The following is a 20,477-nucleotide window of genomic DNA, read 5'->3' as shown; positions in this document are numbered from 1 at the left end:
AAGGATGACAATAAACACTTTACATCACTACATCACACCATTTGGAAATATGTTAAATATACAAAGTCTTTTGGACTCACCAGAGATATTAACCAGCCTGAGGACATAGATCTCATTAAATTCTGGAAGCTTGTCTGAAATGGCCTGCAGAGAGATCGCTTTAGACTGTTCTCCAGTGGTGAAAGTGATAGAACCAGTGGTGTTGGTAAACTCTTCGTTTTCCAACAGTGGAGTGATGGAGTCATTGGCATAAAGCTGCCAGTAGACTGTTACATTGCCAAAATGACCCCTTGCTCTCAGGACACTGATGAGAAAAATGCATGCCAGATATTATGTATTTGTGTAATTCGTTGAGAGGAAATGAAAATCCTAGCGAGCAGGCAAAAAGTGCTCCTTACTCGATGTTACTGATTTTTCCTTCCTCGAACGACTTTTCTGTTTGCTCCAGTGAGAAAATGCCATTGGCGTCATCATTGGCCAGAATTACCAGAGTAGCTGTGTCTGCTCCATACACCACAGCATCACCTGCACCAACACACACACACACACACACACACAATCCAATTGTCTTTTGTCACAATTAAATTGACTAATGTTGTAGATATCTGAAAGTGTTGAAATAGTAGTATGTTGTATTAATCCTGGCCTACATATTTAAATAAGTAGTTTAAATAAGATGCAATATTTAGCAGAAGTCTTCACAGAGTAACCTCCTCAGTCACATATTTCAGGTTGCTAGACTACGTGAACACTGAAATAAAGCATGCAGGTCTTTTCTCAGAATTAAAGCAACAATGCAAACATGTCAGGGTCCCAGCATGAGTTCTCACATGATTGGGTTCTCACATGAACAATATTGACATTGAACACATCCATTATGTGAATGACAATTCCCTGTCATACAGCATATATCTTACTCCTCCACCACTATCTATCACTATCAAATGGTAAACAGAGAGGCCAACTAAGTCACTGGTCTTTGACTATTTGGAGTCTGGTAATTAAGATCCTGCTGGGGCCTGGTGGTTTTTTAATTTGTCCCTGACACACAATATGGGGATTTGGAGGGCAGATAAATATATGCAGATAAATATATATAAATATATATATATAAATATATATATATAATATATGCATATGAAGCTGTCAATAACACAGACTCAAGCAAGGATATAGCATTAAACAACTTACATACTACATATATATAATCTATGTGCAGTTTATTGAAATGTATGTTATTATCTGGCATAACCACTATCTGGCACTTTGCACAATACAATTTATTGACAGAAAGGGTATAATCCAGGGGGCAGCAACCTTTACCATCAAAATATCCATTCCGGCCTGTTTACACTAAATTACAACCCACTTGGAGCCACTAAATTGAAGGTAACATTACACACTGTATATACTGTAGTTTCCTTAAACGTATTGCCACTTTCCTTTTCTACCTGCTTGTTCCTCCTGGCAGAATAAAGAGCCACACCTGCTGCAACCTGGCAATTTGTTATTTTTCAGATCAACATTTGCAATAAAACTGTTGTTACACATCGATTCGTACCAGCTCCAGTACCATTCTCTATATTGCTTAAGTTGCTAACTCTTAATATAGTTATAGTTTCATTTCATTCCTTATTTGTGAAAATCATTATACAGTAATTTAATAATCTTCATTTAATTATAGGGTCTCTACAGATCAGAATATACTTGACATTTGTGGCGCCCCCTATGGTTTGTGCTACAGATATCCTCAAAGTTTGATAATCATGAGACAAATGTCACTTCGTCTCGCCCGAGCTTCTGAAAAGATGCTTTGGTCAATGGCAGCCATGTTTTTTTAACCAATCTTGCTAGCATGGTCTTGGTCAAGGTAACCAACGTTTAGGTGGGCATTGAAATTTCCAGTCCGACTTATGGGGGGTAGAAAAGACCACCCCAGGCCACAATTTGAGTAAATATGATCCAGTATATATACATATTGAATACTCACCAGTGGCATTATACAGTACAATAGAGACGTGTTCATCAGTCTCTGGTATGTTGTCATCCTCTATGGCCACAGAGATGTTCTTCATCCATTCCCCAATATCGAACACAAGCAATGTGTCATTACTCAGCAGGGTGAGATCGTCTGGTGATGCATCACCAAATTTCACAGAGTACATCACTGTGCTGACATAGTCTGCTGGTCCGGCCCTTAGAACACTGAAGTTGGCTATGCCGCCTTCGTGAAGCTGTACAACAATGGGTTCTTTACAGGGGAAAAAAATGCACAGAGCGGTGGATAATGAGGAATGAGAGGTTGAAGATACTGAGTGTTTTAGCAATATATTAGTCATCTGACAACAGATATACTGGAGATCTCACCAGAAAAGTAAATAGGGTCATCATTTTTGCTGATGTGTAAATTAGCAGTAACACTGTTTCCCAGTCTTGCTCCACCACTCGCATTCACCAATGTGATCGTGAAATTCTCCGTGCTTTCAGGGATCTGGGACCAAAAAAAATACACAGTGACACTACCTCTAGCAGCTAGTTATGGCATGTAATTTGAGGTTAAGTTTTTCAACGTACCTCATCAGGTAAAGAGAAAAGAGTGAGATTTTTCAAGTATTCTCTCTCTTTGAATGTGATGTTTCCCTGGATGGGGCTAACATCTTTGGGAGCAGCTGGCTCAAGGATCCAGGACACTGAAACCTCTCCAAAAAGCCCCCGGTTTCTCTCTACAGTGTAAGTTGCTACAAAACAATCATGTAGAGTGTACTTAGATTAAAAAATGTTCTTTAACTAATTCCAATTAAAAATACAAAAAGTCTTACTCAAATGTACCTTGGTGTGTCTCATTGCCTTTGCTCTCACTTATGACCACAGTCGCTCCTGATTGACTGAACTGGATGACCCCAAAGGGGTCGTCATTCTTCCTCACCGTGACATTGACCTCTCTGTGGCTGCCAAGACGACTGGGTGGAGTGCTGTGGCTGCTAAGTGTCACCAAGAAAGTCTCGTCCAGCTGAGCACACATAACATTGCATTTGATAAATCAAAAGCTTTAACCATAACACGGAAAAGCACTCCCGTGTTTGTGTATTTATTGTTGTTTTTCCAAATTTTGCACATCCTGCGCATGCATGCATGTTAGGGGCATTGAAGATGCAAAGGTGTGAATGTAAGATTGACTGGTGACCAATCCAAACCCTGCCTCACCTGTGAGTCTGAGCACAATGAAGATAGTACTCACTTAGGAAGTCAACATTACTTTAATAGTACTCTTACCTCTGGCACCGCATCTGGCTTCGCCACCAGGGCCACCACAACCTCTCTTTCGCCTGGTTTAAACTCCAAGATGCCTGTGGAGCCATAGAATTCTGTGTTGCCTGCAGGCATGACAGCATATCGCACCAGTTGTTTCAGCAGCTGTCCCTGAGCTCTGACCACATGGAGCTCCACTGCTTCCCCCTCCTGAACAGAGACATTGTTACAGTCGGAGACACTCACAAAAGACAACATTTATTGTAATTAGGTTCCATAACAAAGATTTATATGGTATGTTCTTTGGCTTACGTTGATGACCCATGGACCTCTGGAGGAAGGGGAGAACTCAAAGACCCCCCCAGGGTCATCGTTTTCAATGATGACAATCTCTCTGCTTGTATAGCCAGCTTTCAGTATCTGATTTTCAACATTACTCCTGGGACATATAGATAAATACATTTTAAAGATGGGAAAACAGCACCTGTTTAAAATAATATAAAATTATTTGGGTTTTGAGCATTGCGCATGGTGTTCTCAAACTTCAGAAAAATGACCTGAATACCAATAAAAGGTGGCTTAACCTACTCTCTAAAATATCCAAAAACAGTTCACAAAGGGAAAGGTACAGGTCCTGGTTTTTGTGGGTGTTTACTTCCCTGAAAAGTACTTAAAATTAAACACAATTTTTTTATTGTTTTTATGTTTTACGAGTGAAAACATTAAATTACTCAGGGACCACTCAGGGTTAAGGACAACACTTTGATGAACGCTGCTTTAAATCACGTTGCATTCCATTTGTGATGAGAATACAGTATTTTATGTTCTAATTAAGTACTTTAGAAATCAAAAACCACCACAAGGTCTATGCAGTATCGTGTGTGTGTGTGTGTTTGTGAGAGAGCGAGAAAATCGGAGCCAAGCAGGCTTCACATGACAGGTTAATTAGGCACAAAACAAGACAGAAAGAAGCACTCCAAATTGCCAATCACAGCCAAGCCACCGCATGCATACAAACTGAGACATCTTTAAAAAGGGCAAACAATCAAGCCTGGTTAAATTGGAATGGAAAGGAAGAGGATTCTCTGTTGACTACTTTATTTAGGATTCTGTTTTCACACCACCAGAGATTTCCCCCACCCCAATACCACTCATGCCCACATCAACCAAAGACCCCAGGAATCCTGAAGTAGCCCCTTTGCTAGAAAACAACGCCCTGATTCAAGCTAGACAAAAGACCCAGGTTCACTCCACTCTCCACTTACCCAAAGTATACTATAAAGCGTGCAGTCTCTACCCTAAAAAGATGGAGTGGGTAGGGGAGAGTGCTGCTGTTCTCATCAGACATCCATTAACAGTGCATGCTAAATTAAAAAAGTGCCCATCGCCATTGGCGATTGCAACCATCAGAAAATATTTGTAGTCATTCCCTACCTATCCAGGGTAAGCAGCAAGGTCTCGTTTACTTCTGGTGTATTGTCAGCCATTATCATGAGATTAATGGTGGCATTGCTCTGCCCAGACATGAAAACCACAGAGCCGTTGAAAGGCGTAAGATCATTTGTGGTTACGTCCGCACGGTTGGCTCCGATTGGCTTGAGACTCCACAACACTATAGCCTGACCGTCAGTGCCATCACGCTGCAACTGGAGGCTCACCTGCAATGTACATCATCATGGAATTACTTTATTAAAAGCATTATTCATATTTTTCTGTTTTTGGAGTGAATCTTACAATGCTGATGTTGCTGTTCTCTGGTTCATGAATCACCACTGTGCTGTTACTTGTAAAACCAATTTCCCCATTGGCAATGTCAGGGGTGACTCTCAGGGTGAGGTCCAGAGGTCCCAAAAATCTTGGGCTTTTTGAGGGAATGATGGGAGTGATATCAACAAGGTCCAGTGAATTCAACTTTGGGAGAAAACAGAAAAAAGGGACACTTAGAAGATTCTAACAAGAAAACTTGTGCTTGTCTGTGTTCAGGCATGAACCATTTTCAGGTTTCTACAGTGTACTAGTAAAAGGGGTGAGTTTTAGGTAATTGTCTTAGAAAGAATCATCAGTTTCCATGACAACAGATGTAAGTGCCATTATAAATTCAGTCACTCATGCAAATGAGACACTCCGAATTTCAAATGGTGATTTGCAAGAAGTGTAAAAGATGACATTTTACCTGAATAAAGAAATGAGCTCCGTTCTGCAGAAAAGCGTCGTTCCTGATCGGCACAACGAAATGGACCGTACGTTCACGAGAGAAGACAACATTCACAGTTCTGCTAACATTCAGAACCTGGTCTTGTGCCAGCACTTGGTCTATTGGACCTGCGGGAATGTAGAGGGCAGTGAGACTCATTGACACGTCACCCAGCGTGCCACCTTCCCGCAGGAAGTTTAGTGACAGGAAACGGCCTTCAGGTTGGCTTTGGATGATTTGTTCTCTTTCTGGGTTGAAACGAAATATCCCGTAGACGTCATCACTGTCCTGGATGTAAAACACCACCTGGGGAAATAGTAGAAAAGAAGAATAACGTGTTCCTAAACATCCCAAAATACTCAGAACCTATATTGAGTTTTACAAATTTGATAGCAGCTAAATCAATATTGATGCAGATTTCAAATCAACCTATATTGATGTTTTCATATACAGTAGATTTCCTGGACATACATAATACTTGTTCATTGGGAGTCTGCAAGGTGAGGATGAGAGAGGAAGCCTAAAAGTAGTAAAACAGATCGTTCAGCTAATTTTAGAGTTCTCCCCTCTTTAATTAACTCTAACTGAAGTTATGACTCTTTTAACTTAGGCTCATTGCTTTCTCTGAAAGCCACATGTATGACGCTTTGCCTGGAATGTACACAAGAATTGATTTATGGCTGCGTGTGATATACCTTGTGTTTAAGACTGATCTTTCAGTGATCTTGCAAAAATAAACTTGTGCCACTGGTGAAGTCATGCAATGGGTTTCAGCTTGTGGGTTCTGTACTGGTTGCGCGCAGGTGGTAAACAGATGCAGAGGCAACCCACTTTGAGCTGGCGATGTGTGTTTATGCATGACCAAAGAGCTGCTTTGCATCAGATATAATGACTTAAACTTAAACAGGATTAACAGTATACCTGCCCACTCGTTTCAGGGTCAATCAATTCAATTTTCACCCACCCCTTAAAAACATGCACACAAACGCCACACATTTAATGTATTGACTTTGCGTCAGACCTGCAGCATTGTGTTTGCCACTGCACCTTACATTACATCACATACAGTACTGTAAAAACACCCACACACAATGGAAAACAACTGCCCAACATCTGGAGGATACTCAGTAAAGCAACGAGGAGGCCCACCTCCATGGGTTCGTCAACCTCTGCATCTCCGGTCACAGTATGCGGCAGCAGCTTTAGCACAAAAGCTTCTGCTTCTTCAGGTAGATCGTCTGCCACGATATCTATTGGAATCACAGCGGTCACCTGTCCGGCAGCAAAGCTCACCACCCCAGCCTCAGGCGTCAGGTCATCAGATACCGGCAAAAGGTCACTTGAGTTACGACTGATGGACCAGTTGGCAGAAACGTTGCCGTAGCTGCCACCATTCCTCACAATAATAATGCCCTCAAACCTGTAGGAGCAACAACAGACAATGAGTGATTTCTTAAATTTCTATTCTTCTTATTTCTATTTTTTCATTTCATTGTTTTCTACCTTTGTGTCAGGTCTTCATTGATGCTTATTGGCTGAAGGACCGCACTGCTGCTAATTGACAGGACGCCGTGAGGCTTATCATTAGGCTCGATGGTGACAAGCACAGCATTAGGTGAAACTAGCACTGCATCGCCTTTAATGCTCTCTTCTAGCAGGACCACTTGGAAGGACTCTGCGATTTCTGGCACTTCATCATTGGTGATGTTAAACAGCAGGCTGGTCTTGTAGACAAATGGAGGGAAGGTGACTGTTTTGACTGGTTGCAAGTCGAGGAAGTCTTCACCGAGTGTGGCGCTGACCAGTCCTTTACCACTTACGATCATGTAATTCACAGAGACCTAGAGACAGTGGAGTGCAGATGTTTGATACTAATTTGACCTTTTGGGGGGAACTTTTGGGGATGTCCCCCTGCTCAAAACCATCACATAATATGAAGCAACTAAAAGATATACCTCAGTGTCAACAGAGCCCAGGAGTGGCCCGTCCTCGGTCATCTGTCCGCGTGTCACATTCAGTGTGATAACTCCCGCAGACTCTGCTACTGCGATGACAGAGTTTGAGAACCTCAGCGGGCTGTCATTACGCCGGATCCTCAGTTGAACACTGCTCCTGTCGGGCCTGAGGAGAGCTCCGCCTCCCACACCGGTGAGTCTTACTGAAAACACTTCATCATCCTCTGGAATCTGGTGCACAGGAAAATGATGCATAGGGGAACACATTCATTGACACCTGCAGGTTGTGATAATCAGTACCTGGTCATCTTGGATGAGGATATTGAAGTGAAAGACAGCATGCCCAAGAGGAATGGTGATAGTTCCTCTTGCTGGGGTGACATCCTCAAAAGCAGGATTGGGACCACCGGAGATCTGGTCAAGAAAATTGCCAAATAAATAAACTCGACTTTAAATAAGTCAGGTTCGATGCTACCATAAAACAATAGTACAGTCAATATCAAAGTAAAAATTGGAAGCTTCTTGAATGAGCGTTTACATTGGCTGCTTCAATGGATAATGTTCTCTCACCTCAAAGTTCACAGTCACCGTCCCATATGTCCCCTTTTCTCTGATTAGGGTTAGGGGCACAAACAAATTACCGCCTCTTGGTTCGTCAACAATTACCTCCTCAGTCTGAGTTGTGAGACAGAAAATCACAATCACAATCACAAATAAATATATTTCAACTTCTTTTGTGGATCATTTATTTTGGCAGGTCGTAATACATGTACAATCTTAGCATTGTACATGTTGGTATTGCTGGACATATACAATACCAATGAAATGTTTGGACACACATGTTCATGAGATCAATGAAAAGGTGTCTCCAAAGGTTTGGTAGGTAGTGTATATGGACATTTTTGTGTTGCTATGGACATTAAAATAAGTACAATGACACAAAAATACTCAAATATTAGTAATAAGCCACACAGACTTGCCAAATAATTAACATGCATATAAGACCATCTGGAGGTGGTAAGAAAAATGGTTACTAAAATTCGACAGCTACCATGGAAACTGAGTTTACCACCACTAATGCATTTATGTAATTAATTAAGAAATTCAGTGGATTTAACTGGTATTAACTAATAACTAATACACACAATATGCCTAAAAGCGAATGAGACAAGATGGAAAATCAATATAAAGTTTCTTACAGCATTGAAGGCAATGATTCCAAAGGCGTTATCATTGGACAGGATGGTTATAGTGGCCTTTTTGGGTGTTCCCAGCGTCACGCCATTGGAAGAACTCTGCACAGTGGAGGCAATTCAAATAGTTCAAGTAGGTCACCACACCTCCTCCATCAACCCTGATGCTCACACTCAGGGAGTTCCTGCCCTTATTCCCTTCTCTTCACTTTGCTATTGTGCCACCACTGAGAGGCCATGGTGAGAGAGCGCAAAGACAGGAAGCACTGGTCTCAGCTCACTTCATTTCTCACTCTACCTCTCGGCAGGATGCCCCTTCATTCTCGAGCTCTGTCATTTGGCACTAAGACCTGGCAAACTCAAAAATCTCCTGTGTGCCTTGAAGTAGACAAAGCTTTTTTTGCCTGTTGACTGTGAAAGGAGGGTTACTTGTTTTTTTTTTTGTAGCCTGATTGAAATATAAAAGGAGACAACATAGAGGTCGACTGAGACACGTCTGAGTCTCTGTCTTCAGGTACAGTGGTCAGCACTGGAATCTCTACTACTACTTACATGTAAATAATTGAGCTATCTGTTGAATATGTCATGTATACACTATGCCGTCAATATATCATATGGAACTCAAATGATTCTCTAATTTTTAGACTAAAATATAATATAATATATATAATACAATATATCCGAAAGCATATGTCAAGATATAGAGAAAAATGATCAAGCTTGTATTTATTTATTGGTGGGTTACTAGTGCCAGCACTATTATCGTTTAATTAAAATTTATATTATATTGCAAAATGATGTATCATTACAATGTATCATTATGATGTATCATGTATAAATGGAATTGACTGTTGACAAATCGACTATCAAGTAATCATGTCTTGAAACAAACATTGAGGATAGAACGTACGTGCTTGGGATGTACCAGTTAACAAAAACTATTTACTATATCCAGACTCACTCTCTCTACCTTGATGCTTGATGTATGAACCCACTTTCAATGCACATTCATCCTGCAGACAGCTCCCTAGTAAACTGATAGTGTGGCATTTGGCCAAAGCTTTGTCTTCAATGTAGTGTAAATACATAGGCTAAGTGGACCTCATCTTTTCTTTCACTCTGTTTGCAGCCTAAATAAGGGCATACAAAGTGAGGAAATATCCAGATGTCACCTAAAGATGAATAACAATGCACTGAGGAATGTCAGTCTTTCTTTGCAAAGATGACAATCAGTAAATAGTGAGGGTTTTGGACTGAACTCATCAGTCAAACATGACAGTTAAATGCTACACAAAACCATGGACACAGCCTCTAGGTGTAAGGCATCCGGAGCTTTCCTGGGAAAGATTTACAATGGAGCTCCACACCTTCTGTGCTTATACTATTTTCACCTAAAACTGGACTATCGAAGTTGTACATATGTAAATTCCACCTGCAATGAAAGTAAGCTTTCATCTACAACTGGGTTTCATGAATTGGAACAAAGTACTTTCAAATAATAAATAATGGAAAAGGCAGTGGGAGAATATGAGAAAGTGCTGTAAACCTGTTGCTGTCAAAGTCAGTTTCCCTTCACAACGGGGCCTTTTAAAAAGAGAACCTCAAAAGCACTCTGGTCATGTCGTCCTCCCCACCCTGTTCAACCCTTGTAAAGTCTTATGGAGAACACACATCAAAGAGCCTATAAGCTTTGAGCCTCAGTGGGCTTACTGTGCTTCACGCCCCCATAACCCATTGCTGAGAAGCTAGTGTTAAGGTTTAAGATGGGCAGGGGCTGAATCAGAGCAGCTTTGTGAAAGGGATGCTTGTATGGCAACTGGGGTAACATCAGTACACAAAAAAGATGAACTTATACTGTAAATCAACACACAAGAAATAATGCGCCTTTTACCTGTAGAGTGAGGTTGAAGGTAAATGTTTCGTCAGCTTCAGGCAGGTCATCATCCTTCACGGCAATGAAGATAGTCTTACTAGATTCAGTGGCTAGCAGAAAGGCTGCGGCAGTAACAGCCTCAAAATCTCCTGTGTCGGCTCCCTCCAGCTGGAATAAATACAACAACAAAATTCTGTCGCCATTTTATCGTCCTGTTGTTCAAAGCTGGGGGAAGTCTCCTGAATGTCTGCACATGAACTTCCACAACTAATCATTTCAAGAATGTATAACAGTTCATTCATGAGAAATTGTGTTGAACGCATAATGCACTTCTCTGCCACATTCCGCTGCATGGCCAGCTTGCCTTGTTAGACAGCAACTGTGAGCACAAGCTTCCACGTGGAGCCCATAGAGCCAAAGCCCTATTGAGTTTTCTGAACAGTTCCTGCTAACGTACATTTGCTTTGATGCTGCCATCACTCTCTACAAAGAATTAAAGTGGACTATCTAAAAATGGAATAGAAGGTCTGAAGGAGTATGGTTCTCTGAATTCTCTGAATGGAGACAGCAATACTTTATGAAACCGTGACTGTGTGGTGTTCAGAATATAGCAGAAGGTATTGATCATCATAGCAAAAACGTGTCCCACAGCACGTACCAGAACCAAAGCCGTGACATTGACAGGGTCTCCCACTCTCTCCACAACCAGGCGGACCACAGCTGTGCTGCTCTCGTTCACGATAAAGTCTGTCTGCCCCGAGAACCGCAGAGTGGCTGAATCGGATGTTATGCCGGGGATGGACAGAGCCAGAACCAACCCAGCAAACTGGAAAAAAGTGGGCATTCCTACAGAACAGAGAACAGATTTGAATCGGTTTGCGTTGACTGAAGACATACAATCCATTCCTGTTGTAGGTCAGAAGATTCAGGAGGGTCCCAACCTACTTCCCACACACCAGAACCAAAATACAGCATTCTGCAATGAAATAAATGCATGCATTGCATTAGCGCCTAGCCTGACTATCGACAATTACTTTCAACACAACATGCCAGTAGAAGTGAGTGGTATTAAACTGTGGTCTCTGCATTATGGAAACCCCACTGATACTACATCCACTAGTTTAACAGAAACACAGAAAAGGGGCAGTGTGAAAGGAGCTTTTGGGGCAGCTTGGCTCTGTTGATGGAGTGGTCATCTCCCAACCTGAAGGTTATGGGTTAATGCGTCACCATGAACATGTTTTTTCAAGGTCCATAATCACAGAAACATTTAAAGAGGGAAAGATAGACCACGTGAAGATCAGTTGATTCAACGGTTGCAAAAACAGGATTTGTTATATCCTGTATGTGTCAAAGCTAATACTGCAGGATAGAAATAACACATTGTGCAGAATAGATCAACCACACGTTCAAAAAATGGTCACAGTGGTGACCGCCTGGTAACATTCCATAATTCATACAGATGTTGTCCTCATGCTGTCATGGCTGTTAAAGCACTTGTTGATGATGCCTTTTTTTCTTCACTACGCATACTCAGCATGTCAGGCCAAAGTAAATTTGACCAAACCAGTAGTTTCACTTATTTAGCGCAAAGTTTCATCGTCTTCTGCCAACTCTTTTCTCCTCTTTAATTATCTTCTCTGCTCTTCTGCTTCCTCCAATCATCTTAACATCTTCTCCTCAAGCTCAACCCTCTCACCAGGAATAATCCTGAAGCTGGATGGAGTCACAGAGACAGTTGTCATGGTTAACACAACAAAGTAACACAGCATGACCAGCGGGGTGGAGCGGCTGCTGCCTTCAAACTACATACCATGTTCTTTCATTCATAATCTGCACTATGTTGTCTTGGCAAGCGTATAAACATGCTCTTGATTAAAAGGTTGGAAAAAGAGTTTGATGCAGACTAATGTAGTGATACTGTTAAATCAGTTCATAAATGCTATGATAAGATGGCCTTGCAGTCAGGCTTGATTAATTTGGCCTATGTCTATGGATATTAATATTTGTATTTGGAAAGAGAGCTGGGGGAACCCATCAAAAAAGGATTTAAAGCTGCCGGGTGGTGTTGGACAGCAGCGAACACAGGGTTGAGGCTAAGGGGAAGGGAATAGAATGTGTTGCATGACAAAAAGAGGTTGGGTCTGGATAAATCCTCTAATTCATGTAATTATAATAATTTCTGTATATTTTGTATTTCCCCTAGGGTTGTTGCAATGTTCCTCATAGATTCTTTACATACTTTTTGCTATCTTTATATTGGGCTTAGGATGGACATTTAATTACTTTTACTGTTTTTTTAGGGCATGTTCTGAGCTTGGGTCCCTACGGCGGCCTAGTGGTTAGTATATTGGCCACACAGGCAGGAGAGCTGGAAAATCTGGGTTTGAATCTCCATTTGGGCATCTCTGTGTGGAGTTTCTCCCTTGTGTGTGGGGGGGGGGTTCTCTGATTACTCCGGTTTCCTTCCACTTTCCAGAAATATGCATGTTACGTTAATTTAAGACTGTAAATCAGGGGTAGGTAAAGTTTTTGAATAGTGCTTGTGTACCTTTTTTCAGGAGTACTTTACATCAGACCACATCAAATAATGAAATTGCATTTTACAGGTTTATAAGAATAAGACCGAAACGTACATGACTAAAGCATGTGTGATACACAATATGAACTATGAAGGATGAAACATTGACATTGAAGAGTATGTGAATGTAGGTAGGTTAAGTTTTAGTTGCCTGGATTACTGTATGTGAAAAGCTACTACCATCATTGTAGCCAGCTTGTATAGTATGTTGTAGTTTATACTAAACAACCAACTAGGGGGCCATATTGAAACGCTTGGCGGGCCAAATGTGGCGCCGCGGCCCATAGTTTGCCCACCCCTGCTCTAAATTGTCCATAGGTATGAATGTGAGTGTGAATGGTTGTTTGTCATGTGCACTGCAATTGGCTGGCGACCATTCCACGGTGTACACCGCCTCTCACCCGAAGTCAGCTGCCAGCGAGCAAACCCCCCCATGACCCGGGTGAGGAAAAGCGGCATAGAAAATTGATGGATGGATGTTGAGCTCAGTGTCAGTGTTTTATTAAGAAGAATAACACTAACCATAGGTGTTACCACTAGGGAAGTCTACACGGTTGTAGCTCAACCTCCCCATTCTCTTTACCCAACAAACAATTTGATAATGACTCGACATTACCTCTGCTAGTTTTGGGTACTGCACAAATTTCACCTCATCATTTTCCCATAATTGAGATAGACTTCTGTAACTATTATCATTTTCTCTTCTCTGTCCATCTTAAAATCCACAACAATCTAGTAAAGAAAACATCTTGTAGGCTTGGCTCCCATGAATTTAAACAACAAAACCCCAGCCCCAGAACAGCGAGGTGGTCATTTTTGGTCCCATCCATTGACCAAATCTACAGCACACCGTTTAAGGTGCCTAATAGAGAACAGATGATGTGTGAATGGAACAAGTTTATTTTATATTTTACAATTAGTGAGCTATTTTTGTTCTGGTGTTTTCTGATGTGCCAACCATGACCTCGGGGGTTTACCAGCAGACCAAGGATCTGTCTGTTAACAAGAAAGCAGCATGGAGTGTTTGGCAGAAAGCTGTTACATCCATGCACACACATGCACATGCACATTTAACCAGCCAAGCTTCCACTGACACCCTATGTATCCAAAAATATATCAAGGTTTTAGTCGTGGCACACACAGCTGGTGATTGGCAAGGGCACAAATGCAACAGAAAAACACCCTGTCCATCATCAAAAATCCAAAGAAAATTAAATGTACTTCAGGAGCCAAACATCTGGGACCTTGTACTCTAACCAGCACAAAATACCACCGCAACTAAAGATTACTTATGCTGTGATCTCACAGTATATATACTGGGATATACAGGATGCAGAATATAATGAAAGACACTTCTAGAATTATTTTTTAAACTAAATCCCATTAAATCAAATGTGAGCTTTGCAGCCTTCTTCCCAAACAAGAGGAATAGCAATATCATCGAGTAACAGTGTTGATCTACAGTGAAGAAAATAAGTATTTGAACACCCTGCTATTTTGCTATTTCTCCCACTTAGAAATCATGGAGGGGTCTGAAATTTTCATCGTAGGTGCATGTCCACTGTGAGAGAGATAAACTAAAAAGAAAAATCCAGAAATCACAATGCATGATTTTTTAACAATTTATTTGTGTGATACAGCTGCAAATAAGTATTTGAACACCTGAGAAAATGAATGTTAATATTTGGTACAGTAGCCTTTGTTTGCTATTACAGAGGTCAAACGTTTCCTGTAGTTTTTCACCAGGTTTGCACACACTGCAGGAGGGATCTTGGCCCACTCCTCCACACAGATCTTCTCTAGATCAGTCAGGTTTCTGGGCTGTCGCTGAGAAACACGGAGTTTGAGCTCCCTCCAAAGATTTTCGATTGGGTTCAGGTCTGGAGACTGGCTGGGCCATGCTAGAACCTTGATATGCTTCTTACGGAGCCACTCCTTGGTTTTCCTGGCTGTGTGCTTCGGGTCGTTGTCGTGTTGGAAGACCCAGCCACGACCCATCTTCAATGCTCTGACAGAGGGAAGGAGGTTGTTCCCCAAAATCTCACAATACACGGCCCCAGTCATCCTCTCTTTAATGCAGTGCACTCGTCCTGTCCCATGTGCAGAAAAACACCCCCAAAGCATGATGCTACCACCCCCATGCTTCACAGTAGGGATGGTGTTCTTCGGATTGTACTCTTCATTCTTCTTCCTCCAAACACGCTTATTGGAATTATGACCAAAAAGTTCTATTTTGGTCTCATCTGACCATAAAACTTTCTCCCATGACTCCTCTGTATCATCCAAATGGTCATATGCAAACTTAAGACGGGCCTTGACATGTGCTGGTTTAAGCAGGGGAACCTTTCGTGCCATGCATGATTTCACATCATGACGTCTTAGTGTATTACCTACAGTAACCTTGGAAACGGTGGTCCCAGCTCTTTTCAGGTCATTGACCAAGTCCTGTCGTGTAGTTCTGGGCTGATTCCTCACCTTTCTTAGAATCATTGAGACCCCACGAGGTGATATCTTGCATGGGGCTCCACTCCGATTGAGATTGACCGTCATGTTTAGCTTCTTCCATTTTCTAATGATAGCTCCAACAGTGGACCTTTTTTCACCAAGCTGCTTGGTAATTGCTCCGTAGCCCTTTCCAGCCTTGTGGAGGTGTACAATTTTGTCTCTGGTGTCTTTGGACAGCTCTTTGGTCTTCGCCATGTTACAAGTTAAAGTCTTACTGATTGTATGGGGTGGACAGGTGTCTTTATGCAGCTAACGACCTCAAACAGGTGCATCTGATTCAGGATGATACATGGAGTGCAGGTGGACTTCTAATGGGCAGACTAACAGGTCTTTCAGGGTCAGAATTCTAGATGATACACAGGTGTTCAAATACTTATTTGCAGCTGTATCACACAAATAAATTGTTAAAAAATCATGCATTGTGATTTCTGGATTTTTCTTTTTAGTTTATCTCTCTCACAGTGGACATGCACCTACGATGAAAATTTCAGACCCCTCCATGATTTCTAAGTGGGAGAAATAGCAAAATAGCAGGGTGTTCAAATACTTATTTTCTTCACTGTATCTGTATTCAATACAATAAGTTTGGGGTTTTGCAGAAGAACGTTTCAAAGTTTATGTGACCTATTTTCAAATGTTCAAACAATATTTCTGTATGGAATTTGTAGATGCCTTTGTGCATTGTACGTTGTCTGTGTCTGCGCTGAATTCCTCCCACAATGTTGGGTTAATCAAAGACAAATTTCACAGACAATAGAACGGTGAATGTGAATGCTTTGGTCCTAATCAGTGACTGGGTGGCAATCAGTCCAGAGTAACCTTGCCTCTTGCTGCTATAGGCCCTAGCTATACAGAAAATTGATGGATTTGATGGATAAACCTTTTCCAGAGCGCCCTTCTCTGCAGCCACAACTCTGATAAGCACAGTGACCAAACGTGCTGATAATTCAGCCCTGGGGTGTTTTGACCCAAGTCACTTATCAACCCAGCAGGGTTAAGACTGGATCCCTTATCTATTTACTGATATCTGTATCTATCTATCTATCTATCTATCTATCTATGTCTATCTAGCTATTTACTGATATACTGATATACTGATATCAGACATACTGGGGAGGTGTCTGGTTGCTGAGCAGCACAACAAGGATGCCTCTTGGGTTTCGCCTGACAGTTGCTAGTGTGTTGTAATCTTCTGTATCAATTATTCAAAGTAAGCCTTAGACTTTGTGGATGACTGTAGTTAAGTGTGGTGACACCACTGATTCTCTGCACAGTACTGGCCCTGGGTTTGTGTTTGACATCAAAAGTCATCATTCCTCTTTTTATCAAAACATACACGACTTCTCAATGAAAATATGTCGTGACTAGGGATGACTGAGTACACTCAAACTGTACCTGTTCACCCATCTAAATTATCTGTATCTTTATCTGTACTCTGAATGGGGTATAAACCGGAAGGGGGTGTGGTTTAGCCAGAAATATGAGGGGCTTAAATCTCTTTGCTATTTTAAGTCAGCTGTTGCTATATTTATTTTTTATTATTCAGCTAATAAAAAAATGTGTACTGTGTATATGTGTAAGTAATCTGTAAAACTTATTTTGGGATGAACTCTTTTAATTTTGTAATAAAATGTTTTAATTTTTAACTTTTCCAGTTGTTCTGCAATGTGCTGTTCAAAGGCCTTTCAAAAAATATGGTCCACAAATAGCCCATGGGCCTAACTTTGCTCATCCCTGGTTTACAAATTTCACAGGGAAGGGGGAGTGTTAACATACTTGCTTCATACTCATACTCAGCAAAAATCGGATACTCGTTTTCATCCCTAAATGTGACTATGACTCACTTGTGGAGTTTTTCTTGCTCATACGTATTTCCCACTATTGGATTATTGAATGTTTTAGAAGTGGAAAGTGATTCTTTTCTTGTACTTCCCTTCTGGAGGAGGGTGTGTTTGACAGCAGTCTTTAAAGTCTTAATCAAAAGCTTTCCCATGTGTCTTCTTAGCCATGAGGCTCCCCTGGTCCTGAGATGCCCTTGCTGAACGGTTTCTAGTTACATTGGATGGGAAAACACACAAGCTAAATAGCAACACTATGTGTGATATCTGCAAACCTCTGCAAATTTTGTGAGACTTCAGTGAAATCTAAAAGTCATCTTAATCAAAAATAAAATCTGAAAAATCTGAAATATTTTTCCGGCTCTTGTCTTAAAAACCCACAGTCTTCTCCACTCTGTTTATTGAGTTGTTTTACGTTAAAGCTGCGCTTATAAGACACCACTCCAGTGTGTGTCGGCTTTTACCCCAGAAACCACCCACAGACGGCGTAGCCACTGCTTGCACAGCAGGTCAACTCACAAGCCCATAATTGCATTTTGGATGTAGTTTTTCCTTTCTGGTGTTTTTAGATCAGTCAATGTTCTCACCATACAGAGTAGGAATTAAAAGACTTAATAAAGAATTTAGGTTTCACATTACGCACAGATCTTATTTTAGAGACTTGTACCTCTGTAAAAAGAAATGTATTTATTTTTAAAAGGGAAAAATTGACAACCTACCATTAGTTCTGCAAATAGGAGGACGAAATAACGATGGCAGTGTGTGATGAATCACACTCAAATTATGCCAAAAGCTTGAATGAATATGCTTCTAAAGAACAAAAATGCATGAGGTCAGCACCCAGGCTATTGTCAGAGAATACTTCACAGCGGCCTTTCTCTCCCTCCTGTCAATCAAATGTGCATTTTACTGTGAAAGAAAAAAAACAGAGAGAGGGGAGAGTTTTCCTGAGGTATTGTCCATGCAGCTGTGGCATGCTGCTCTTAAGTTCCACTAAGTGCATTCAACATGCCTAGAAATAAAAGCAAGAATGCTTTCTCCTACTTAAGCAACAGCGGTCAGGACGGGATGTATAATAGGGAAAGTGGTTCCAATTCAGTAGGAACCACGGCGTATAAAACATTTTTTGCACGTGATTAGCTTGTACGACACATGCAGATCGCGGCAGACAGAAAAAAACTTTGAGGGGATTAATCAAGGTTGTGCTCGCCACAGCCTTGCAGACCAACGGGCCAATTTGGAATGGGTATTACTTCATTGCATGTAACCGCTTGGGCCTGGATGAAATGCTAATTGAATTTCAAAAGACCTCTCAAAAGAGAGAGACCATGCAGAACAGAAGCTGTATTTTCATTGAGAAGAAGCAGGACTTTACGTTTCTTTGAACAGTGCACGATTTTAAGGAGCACACGTTTTGTTCTCTCCTGCTAGTTTGGAGGTTTTGTGGGCATTACTAACATGGCCACAGTTCTCTTTTCTTTATATTCTACAACTTTTGGGAAGCAAACTTCCCCTCTAGAAGAATCAAAACCATACTATTCAGAATGGTCTTTTTTCTCCTCCTAATTGTAAACAAGAACCCGGCTGCACACATTCCCAGTACAGTAGGTGTCGAGGAGCCCCTTTCAAGAACTCCAGAGTGCCAGATGGCAGCACAGAGACTGGTTGTTCCCTTAGGTATTGATAGAAAGGAACAATGTTGTTTATTTAATCTCAGTTTGTAACCTGCTCAAGGACTCTGGTCCAATCAATCACACAACCATGGAACTGTAGTATTTCCTCACAAAGTAAGGCATTTATTTGAAAGGAGACCTTTTACCATTAAAATGTTTGATTTTAGGCTTGAGCGAGACACCTCGCTACCAAGTGGGGCCACCAACTAATTTTTTATTTGTAGGGAAAAAAAGGATGGTCTGTTTCATTGCGGCAATGCAACTTTTATAGCAATACAGTGCAGCTTAATAATTTTGCATTATTGGCCATATATGAAATCCAAAGCATTCTATTCCCATCCTGCACCCCTGCAGTGCTTCACGTAAATGGATGAGTGCAATGTTTGTTATGATGAAATGTTTAACTCACAAAGCTATAATCTGGAATGACAGGCATTAAGAGAAAAATAGTGGATGAATGCATGTCAAGACAAATAATGTGTTCAATCACCCTCATCAACTTTTAAAATTCCTCTGCCAAGACCTAATGCAGAACAATGAGGAACATCAGAGATGCAAAAGGGGCCAGGGATGTGTGCATCCCCCCCTGCAGCGACAAACTACAAAAAACTGCAAACGCGCCACACTGAAAGGGCTATTTTGTACAACACAAACATGTTTTCCATAATTTTAAAGCACACTACTTAAACTTTAAACCTACCTTTCACCTAATGATGAAAAATGAATTAAAAAAAGGATGAATGGAAGGATGGGCATTACTTACGTACATCCTACTAAATATGTAGTGTTGAACCTGACTAACTGAGGCTGTATATAAGGTGTACAGAGTTGAGACACAGAACCCTTTTCCCTAAGTCCAGATACTATATAATACTGCATACACAGTAAGAAGGTGCAGCAGTTTGTAGGTCTGCGTATAAACTGGATATGTCTATTTGTTTCCTTTTACAAGTTGACAGTAAAGGGATGGGGGATATGGGGTTGCAGCAGTAATCGTCATACTACGGGAACCAAATGAGCTTGGGCGGGACCACCAAAGAGACCTCAGGATTGTTGGCCATCTTTTAGGGTCTACCACTTCCCTATCCTTCTGCTCCAAGGTCAGCAACCACTAAAACGTGTCTCCTGTCAGGAAGCACAACCGAATATGGGATTTATGGAAACATGGCATGGCATCTCATTATATAAGACTTAAGACTAATTGAGTTTGTGTCTGTGCCTGGTCAGCCAATCTGAAAGGAACTTTGTTCGGGTTTTGAGAAGTCATGATCACACATTTGTATATCTTGTCCTTTTTACATTTTGGCTATCACCACTGTAAGTGTAAATCTGCATTACGACAACTGGCGTTTGATTAAAAAAAAAAACTAATTCTCTGTGTTCTCATGAATGTATATACATTTAAACAGTGTCTCC

The 20,477-nt window shown here is 41.1% G+C and overlaps 1 protein-coding gene across 3 annotated transcripts in view; it reads right to left on the bottom strand.

Annotated features, from left to right (window-relative positions):
• The window catches only part of adgrv1 (adhesion G protein-coupled receptor V1), an 80,753-nt gene that overhangs the window by 56,895 nt on the left and 3,381 nt on the right, over nucleotides 1–20,477 (bottom strand). For all 3 annotated transcript variants that reach the window (XM_058071120.2, XM_058071121.2, XM_058071122.2), the window contains exons 2-20: nucleotides 11,123–11,310; nucleotides 10,483–10,632; nucleotides 8,598–8,693; nucleotides 7,969–8,073; nucleotides 7,699–7,812; nucleotides 7,399–7,629; nucleotides 6,947–7,284; nucleotides 6,593–6,863; nucleotides 5,423–5,749; nucleotides 4,984–5,160; nucleotides 4,684–4,907; nucleotides 3,562–3,688; nucleotides 3,274–3,459; nucleotides 2,830–3,010; nucleotides 2,575–2,738; nucleotides 2,368–2,491; nucleotides 1,991–2,251; nucleotides 399–525; nucleotides 81–304 (exon numbers count right to left, since the gene is read on the bottom strand). In XM_058071120.2, the coding sequence (XP_057927103.2) occupies nucleotides 81–304; nucleotides 399–525; nucleotides 1,991–2,251; nucleotides 2,368–2,491; nucleotides 2,575–2,738; nucleotides 2,830–3,010; nucleotides 3,274–3,459; nucleotides 3,562–3,688; nucleotides 4,684–4,907; nucleotides 4,984–5,160; nucleotides 5,423–5,749; nucleotides 6,593–6,863; nucleotides 6,947–7,284; nucleotides 7,399–7,629; nucleotides 7,699–7,812; nucleotides 7,969–8,073; nucleotides 8,598–8,693; nucleotides 10,483–10,632; nucleotides 11,123–11,308 (3,613 nt within the window). In that variant the 5' untranslated portion in view covers nucleotides 11,309–11,310. The remainder of the gene's footprint in view (nucleotides 1–80; nucleotides 305–398; nucleotides 526–1,990; nucleotides 2,252–2,367; nucleotides 2,492–2,574; nucleotides 2,739–2,829; nucleotides 3,011–3,273; nucleotides 3,460–3,561; nucleotides 3,689–4,683; nucleotides 4,908–4,983; nucleotides 5,161–5,422; nucleotides 5,750–6,592; nucleotides 6,864–6,946; nucleotides 7,285–7,398; nucleotides 7,630–7,698; nucleotides 7,813–7,968; nucleotides 8,074–8,597; nucleotides 8,694–10,482; nucleotides 10,633–11,122; nucleotides 11,311–20,477) is intronic.

Source organism: Doryrhamphus excisus, linkage group LG3, assembly GCF_037039965.1.
Source record: "Doryrhamphus excisus strain RoL-2023G ecotype Guam linkage group LG3, RoL_Dexc_Guam_v1.1, whole genome shotgun sequence".
In the NCBI taxonomy this organism is placed as follows: Eukaryota; Metazoa; Chordata; class Actinopteri; order Syngnathiformes; family Syngnathidae; genus Doryrhamphus; species Doryrhamphus excisus.
The sequence above is the reverse complement of the archived record's forward strand: the minus strand, read 5'-3'. Positions and strand labels throughout refer to the sequence as shown.